This window comes from Tupaia chinensis, unplaced genomic scaffold (genome assembly GCF_000334495.1).
Source record: "Tupaia chinensis unplaced genomic scaffold, TupChi_1.0 Scaffold144171_2, whole genome shotgun sequence".
NCBI classification, from domain to species: Eukaryota; Metazoa; Chordata; class Mammalia; order Scandentia; family Tupaiidae; genus Tupaia; species Tupaia belangeri.
The window spans coordinates 1,659,481-1,666,479 of NW_006204028.1; the positions used below are offsets into that span (position 1 = coordinate 1,659,481).

General features: G+C 60.3%; 1 protein-coding gene across 3 annotated transcripts in view; it reads right to left on the bottom strand.

Annotated features, from left to right (window-relative positions):
• COL1A1 (collagen type I alpha 1 chain) overlaps positions 1 to 6,999 on the bottom strand; it is a 24,174-nt gene that overhangs the window by 7,658 nt on the left and 9,517 nt on the right. For all 3 annotated transcript variants that reach the window (XM_006166190.3, XM_014583241.2, XM_014583240.2), the window contains exons 9-33: positions 6,807 to 6,860; positions 6,288 to 6,341; positions 6,116 to 6,169; positions 5,741 to 5,794; positions 5,611 to 5,655; positions 5,460 to 5,513; positions 5,303 to 5,347; positions 5,085 to 5,138; positions 4,748 to 4,846; positions 4,617 to 4,661; positions 4,421 to 4,519; positions 4,241 to 4,294; positions 3,957 to 4,064; positions 3,820 to 3,873; positions 3,411 to 3,509; positions 3,204 to 3,257; positions 3,014 to 3,112; positions 2,402 to 2,455; positions 2,193 to 2,246; positions 2,036 to 2,089; positions 1,882 to 1,935; positions 1,202 to 1,246; positions 1,005 to 1,103; positions 642 to 749; positions 129 to 236 (exon numbers count right to left, since the gene is read on the bottom strand). In XM_006166190.3, the coding sequence (XP_006166252.1) occupies positions 129 to 236; positions 642 to 749; positions 1,005 to 1,103; positions 1,202 to 1,246; positions 1,882 to 1,935; positions 2,036 to 2,089; positions 2,193 to 2,246; positions 2,402 to 2,455; positions 3,014 to 3,112; positions 3,204 to 3,257; positions 3,411 to 3,509; positions 3,820 to 3,873; positions 3,957 to 4,064; positions 4,241 to 4,294; positions 4,421 to 4,519; positions 4,617 to 4,661; positions 4,748 to 4,846; positions 5,085 to 5,138; positions 5,303 to 5,347; positions 5,460 to 5,513; positions 5,611 to 5,655; positions 5,741 to 5,794; positions 6,116 to 6,169; positions 6,288 to 6,341; positions 6,807 to 6,860 (1,701 nt within the window). The remainder of the gene's footprint in view (positions 1 to 128; positions 237 to 641; positions 750 to 1,004; positions 1,104 to 1,201; positions 1,247 to 1,881; positions 1,936 to 2,035; positions 2,090 to 2,192; positions 2,247 to 2,401; positions 2,456 to 3,013; positions 3,113 to 3,203; positions 3,258 to 3,410; positions 3,510 to 3,819; positions 3,874 to 3,956; positions 4,065 to 4,240; positions 4,295 to 4,420; positions 4,520 to 4,616; positions 4,662 to 4,747; positions 4,847 to 5,084; positions 5,139 to 5,302; positions 5,348 to 5,459; positions 5,514 to 5,610; positions 5,656 to 5,740; positions 5,795 to 6,115; positions 6,170 to 6,287; positions 6,342 to 6,806; positions 6,861 to 6,999) is intronic.

Here is a 6,999-nt window from a genome sequence, read left to right on the forward strand (position 1 = left end):
CTCTTCCTCCCTGCGCGTCCTGGGTCACCGGCTCAGCACGGTAGGACCAGCCCTCCCTGCAGGGCCACCCCCCAGGTTTGCTGGGGAAGACATGTGTTAGAGAAGAAGTGGGGAGGTGGTCACCTCACCTTGTCACCGGGAGCACCAGCAGGGCCAGGAGGACCAATGGGACCAGTCAGACCACGGACGCCATCTTTGCCAGGAGAACCATCAGCACCTTTGGGTCCAGCATCACCCTAAAGACACCAACATCTAAGACTTCCAGGTGGGCCAAGATCTAGGGTGTTCTGCTTATGTCTGATACCCTGAGGACCCTCCCCATCTCCATCCCGGCTGCACCTGTGCCAAGGACTTAAGATCCTTTTAGGAGAAAAGGTATCTACTCGGGGCCCCTGACTTGTACAGGGAGGTGAATAAAGGAGTCCCATCAAGGAGAAGCTCCACTTCTCATTGCCGTGGTAACTCATGGAGAAGGGCCTGGACCACAGGGGGAGGATCGTCAGCAAAGAGGTCAGAGGAGAAGGGAGGATGAAGGAGAAGAGAAAAGAATCCCCATGGAGAAAGGGAGATGCCAAAGGACCCAAAGCAGGGAGAGAGATGGGAGCCATGACGGGCTCAGGGGGGAGGAAGGTTGAACTTACTCTGTCACCCTTAGGGCCTGGAAGACCAGCTGCACCACGTTCACCAGGCATTCCCTGAAGGCCAGGGGCGCCTTGGCTACCAGGGGCTCCAGGGGCACCAGCATCACCCTACGTGACGATCAAGAAGACCAGAGTGAGGCTCAGGGTCCTGGGAGTGGTCGGAGCCCTGTGCTCCCCCTCAGGACCTCCCAGGCTTGGCTTCAAGGCCAAAGACAGACACCAGCTGAGAGGAAAGACAGCCCAGCCTTCAGGCTACACCGGCCATCCCTCTCCCTCCATGCACATCATCTGGTCCTTGCCAGCTGTCCCCTGCCGCAGTGGGGGAGCGACCTGGTCCCCAGGTGGCTTACATGCCACCCTCACCTTAGCACCATCGTTGCCAGGAGCGCCGTTGGCCCCACGGGGACCTGCAGGACCAGGGGGACCTTGCACACCACGCTCACCGGGGAAGCCTCTCTCGCCCTGGAAGGGAAGAACAGGGCACATGACAGCTGTCCCAGAGGCAAGACAGAGTGCGGGGCGTCTCGATGGGAGCAGTGACAGGTTCTACTAATACTTACTCTTGCTCCAGAGGGGCCAGGGGCACCGAGATCTCCAGGAACACCCTGAGGGGGAGGGAGAATCAGTGAGCGACACCTGCCTGGGTCATCCCCACCAGACAGCACCCCACTCCTCTTCCTGAGGGCTGGCCCTTGGCTTCCAGGATTAACAGGTCAACACCGAACTGGAATTACGTACAATGGCTCCTCGACTCTCCTTGGGAGAGTCTTCCCTCCACAAATTTTGGACCGACAGTTATGATCAGAGGCTTGAGGGATGGTCACAGAGTATTTCAGCTGTTCTTAAAAGAAGCTACCCACGGGCCCGGGAAGTGGTGGGGTAGTTAAGGCGCTGGACTCCCACATGGCCAATTGTGATTTAAGCCCTGGACCTGGCAGCTTGCTTTCTCAATTTCTCTCTCTCTCTCTGATCAAGTTAAAAATAATAATCAATCGAATTAAATAAATACTTTTTTAAAAAACTAAAAAAAAGAAACCGCCCAGACTAGTAGCCAGGAAGCCCCTTCCAGATCATGCCACCCCGCACTCTGCTCTCCTCTGTGTAGCCCCGTGACAGGAAGTCCTTCCCGGTGCCTAAGCTGGATCCCGCTAGCTGCTGGGCATCTGATCAGTAGGAGCTGCGGCCTGTCACTCACTACTTCCTGCATTTCCTACTCGACTGGCCGGTCACTACCTCTTACCTGTTCGCCAGGTTTGCCTGCTTCACCAGGAGGACCAGCGGGGCCAGGGAGACCCTGTAGTTGAGAAATAGCAGGGGGGGTGGGTTAGAATCTGGAAGCAAACAAAGAGGTGTTCCCACTCCACCTCCCCACACCTGCCAGCCCAAGGCCTCACCTGGAATCCGGGGGAGCCAGCAGGGCCTTGTTCACCTCTCTCTCCAGCAGGACCCTGCCACGGGGAGAATGCCGTGTTCATGAGGAGGCCGGGGGTGGGGGAGACGGGGGTGCCTTCCCATTCTTGCTCCCTAGGTCTCCCTGTCAAGGACACTTACAGCAGGGCCAGGGGGTCCCTGGGCTCCAGCTTCTCCATCTTTGCCAGCAGGACCCTGTGGGGAGAGAGGAGGGAAAGATTCAGGGTGGTGAGGCCCTGGGGTGCAGGTGGGCGTCCTCTGGGGGTTCCTGATTCCCTGGTGATGGCCACAGCCTCCTGCACCCCTAGGGAGGGGGTAAGTCAAGGGCAGGGACCAGAGGAGACACTTACAACAGCACCAGGGGGTCCGGGCACACCGCGCTCCCCAGCTTTGCCGGGCTCGCCCTGTGGAGAGAGGGAGTTAGGGCTGAGGGGCTCAGGTGCTGCACTGGGGCCTCCTGGTCCCTAATGCCGGCTCGGAGTGGGCATGTCTCCCCGACAGCCGTTATGGCTTTGTTTGTCAGTGTTGGGCCCTGGGGGATGCCAGCGCTGGCCTTGGTGGCTGGGACCCTTGGCCTCTTCCTCAGTCCTCTCCCCTAAACCAGATGCCCTCCCATCTCCCCACTTCACCTCTCCCCTCCGTCCTCCTATCACATGGGACCTGAACTGCGAAGGACTTGCATCCTTCTGGTCTCTCCTTTGGAATCTCAGAGAACCCCCCAAGATTTGGGGTGACTGTTAGGAAAGGCTCAACCTATTCATGTGCACGTGGGAGGACGGGCCACCAACAATCATTCCTAGGGCCAGAACAATGACGGTGGAGACAGAAAAGGTCACTCATTTTACAGGTAGGGAAACTGAGGCCCAAGAAGGGTGTGTGAGTGGCCTGAGGCCACAGAGCAAGTCGGTGGCAGGTCCGTGTGTCTGTCCCTGGCTCTGTCTCGCTCCTCACTGAATACTCACAGCAGCACCTTTAGGTCCAGGGAATCCCATCACACCAGCTTGACCACGGGCACCAGGAGGGCCTGGGGGTCCGGGGCGACCATCTTGACCAGCAGGACCCTGAGGGTGGGAGGCACAGAAGCGAAAGAGAGGTGAGGACAGAGGGTGGGCAGCCAGGAGAGCGGGAGGGGACCTGGGGCATGGTACTTACAGGGGGGCCAGTTTTGCCATCAGGACCAGGGCTACCAGGGCTTCCAGTCAGACCCTAAAAGGAGCCAGAAAGGTGTAAGTGGGGCAGGGAAAGGGTGATGTGGGGCAGAGGGCAGACCCATGGGCCCATTCTAGAACACCCTATACCAGCCCCCACACAGGACAGGCAGGGTCCTAGCTGAGCTGGGCTAACAGGCTGGGGTCGTACCTTGGCACCAGGCAGGCCAGCTTCACCGGGGCGACCAGATTCACCAGGAGAACCTTTGGGACCAGCAGGGCCAGGAGAACCACGTTCACCAGTGGGACCCTTGTTGAGAGAGTCACAGAGATGTGATGTTAGGTCTCAAGCCTGGGCCCTTCACCATGGGCCAGTGTCACCTTCCTCGGGGAGTACTGAGGGCACTGCTTCAGAGAGCTTGGAGGGGCACTGGTGAGGGTGGGGTGGCCGAGGTAAGGCCCAGAGTGAAGAGAGGAGGAGACGCACCCCTACAGCTGCAGCTGCAGCGGGGAGCACTCAGGACTTTGGGAGTGGGCGGTGGGGGGGGCTTGACTCCATCAGAAAGGAAGGCCATGCTCAGGGGTGCAGGGTCAGCCTCACAGGTACGAAGAGAGGTTACCTTGGGACCAGCCACGCCATCTGCGCCAGGGAAACCACGGCTACCGGGTCCACCCTGCAGAAGGAGAGGCCAGTGAGCTCAGGTACACAGACTCCAGGCACTGGGTGTGTGGGAAGCCTGGGGCCCGGGGTGCTTACACGCTCGCCAGGGGGTCCGGGCAGGCCAGCAGGTCCGGGTTCACCTCGGGCACCTCGCTTTCCTTCTTCTCCAGCAGGGCCAGGGGGTCCTTGAATACCAGTGGGGCCCTGGAGAGGACAGAGAGGAGGAGACAGCCTGAGGTGAGGGGCTATCCTCGTGCCAGTCCCAGAGCGGGCCTGAGGTTGGGCCCCAGCATCAGGGGCCCTTGTTCCTCCCTGGGTCTCCCCACAGGGCTCCCAGGGCAGGATGGGCTGAGCTGCAGGGAGGATGGCGGGGGACTTACAGGCTCTCCTTTGGCACCAGTGTCTCCTTTGTTGCCGGGAGCACCAGGTTCACCCTGTGTGGGGAGAAGAGGAGGAGTCGAGTTGGGGTTACTCAGCTTGGCCTGCGGGTTCTCACTTCCCAGATGGGGCCCGTGGAGCCAGTGCACGGGCTGGGGCAGGAGGGGGAGGGCTGTACTCACGCTGTTGCCCTTGGGACCAGGAGGGCCGCTGGGGCCCTGGGGTCCAGAGGGGCCTCGAGCACCAGGGAAGCCGGGAGCACCAGCAATACCGGGAGCGCCCTGTAGGAGGCAGAGCAGACATTGAGCCCAGGAGCAGAGGGCATGAGGCCAGTGGGCAGTGGCCAGGGGTCGGGCTGTGTCCCCACGGGGCACTTACATTGGCACCTTTAGCACCAGGTTGACCATCAGCACCAGGGTTTCCCTGTGGCACAGAGACAGGATGGTAAGTGACAGGCAAAGACTCTGAGGTTGGAAAGTGGTACAGGAAGCTGAGGCGGGGGCACTTACAGCGGGGCCAGCAGCACCAGCAGGGCCAGGGGGGCCAGGTTCACCACGAACACCCTGGGGACCTTCAGAGCCGCGGGCTCCTTGGGGACCAGCTTCACCCTGGGTCAGGAAGAAGGACATGTCAGAAGCCACCCTGGGGGACCCAGTGTTCTCCCTAGATGGTGTGGGGCATGAGCCAAGAATCGGGACTCTAAGACCAGAGCAGGGGACCCCAGGACCAGGGTGTTGGGAGATGGCTTCTCTCTTGTCACTCTAGATACCTCCGGTGCAGAGAGTAGGGAGCCACAGGCCACCTGGGACAGTGAAAGCCACGCTCAGAGGAAAGCAGGGGTCTCACCTTAGCACCGACAGCTCCAGGGAAGCCGGGGGGACCAGCGGGGCCAGTGGGACCCTGTGATGAAACAGGCAAATGGGGAGGTTAGCAAGAAGGAAGGAGGAGCCGCCAACCACACCCTGGGCCGGAAGCAGTCCTGGGATTCTGGTCAACGGGGCCCGTCCCCCGGTGTCCACCTGAGAGCTGGCACGAGACCCTTCCCCTCCCGGGGCCACACTTACAGGGGGTCCAGCAGCACCAGTAGCACCATCATTTCCACGAGCACCCTGCAGGAAAGAGGGGAGGTCCATCATGCCCACTGTACATTGGCCAGTCCCTGCAGCTCCTGGGAACTTCCCCCAGCACCCAGGGACCCTCCAAAGGGACAGGAGTACTTACAGCAGGGCCGGGGGCTCCAGGGCGACCGCTCTCACCAGGCAGACCACGGGGGCCCTGACAACCAGACCAAAAGAAGCCAGATGAGAGGGGAGACGAGGCCCCAGGCCCCCGCCTGGCTCCCGCCCCTGCCCTCCCTTCCCCCCACACTCACCATCTGACCAGGAGCTCCGTTTTCACCAGGGCTGCCTGGCTCTCCCTACAGAGCAGAGAGCACAGAGTGAGGGATTCATTCCCTGGGACCTGGGGAGGGGGAGGGCCGCGGCATTCAGACAGCTTCTTACCTTGGGACCGGCAGGACCAGCATCACCCTTGGCACCATCCAAACCACTGAAACCCTAAGATGGGAAAGAAGGACAAGGTGAGCCATAGTGACACTCGCCCAGACCTGAGAGGAAGCTTCAGGAGGTCACCACAGCCATTCCCTGTCTCTGAGCTAGACTCCACCCCCGCCGGCCCCAGGTCTCACCCAGTCCTAGAAGGGGAACTTCTTTCCCACACAGGGAAGGAAGTTCTTGGGGTGTGTCTACTCTGCATCCCTTGGGGACGGGACATGTGCCGCTGCCACCCACCATATGCACACAGGGATGCTGCGGGGGAGGGCTGGGATGCAGGATGTGAGGGACTTCGGGAGGTTAGAGGACTCGAAAGGGACTCACTCTGTGTCCCTTCATTCCAGGGAGGCCAGCTGTTCCGGGCAATCCCCGAGCACCCTGGAGAGAAAAGAAAAGGACAAGAAGGGGACTTTAGAGTACGGCACTGTAGACACAGCTCCCAAAGCAACCCTAAAGGCAGCCAAGCCCAAGGGTCCAGCCACACGCCCCTGCTCACCTGAGGCCCAGGAGGTCCGCGCTCACCAGGACGACCAGGCTTTCCAGCTTCTCCCTGGAGAGAGGAGAAAGGCCATCACACCCATGCCCCCGGGGGCTGGAGCAGTGTGCCCCGTCTCAGGCTTCTTGGAATTGCTGGCGGTCAGCTTCGGGGGGCCCAGAATCTTCTCTCTGACTCTCACTTTAATCTACCCTAGGACCCCAGCTCCGTGGTATTTCAGTCCTTCCAAAGGAATGTTTGTTTCTGTCAGCAGCATTTTAATCTCACCATCTGCTTGCCACAGCAGTCAGGCCTGAGAAAGCCGCTCTCCTCCAGGATGGGCTGGAGACTGCTTTAAGGTGGCTGGAAACCATCCCACCGAGAGTAGAGACTATTGTCAAGGGCAGTCCCTGCGCTGGGGAGAACTTGCCCTCTCTCCTCTGGTCTCACTTCCAAATGCGGTGGAACATGGGGGTGATTAGGGGACCCAACCCATGGGGGCCATAGAGCCCGAGGGCATCTTCTTGCTGGGCTACTTACGTCATCTCCGTTCTTGCCGGGAGGGCCAGGGGGACCACGGGGACCCATAGGACCCTAGCAGAGATAGGAGGAGAGGCGGTTAGAATGCCCAGGATGAGAAGAAAGGAAGAGGGAGGCCAGGATTGGAAGGAGGAGAGGAGGAAGACGCAGGTGTGTGTGTGTGTGTGTGTGTGTGTGTGTGTGTGTGTGTGTG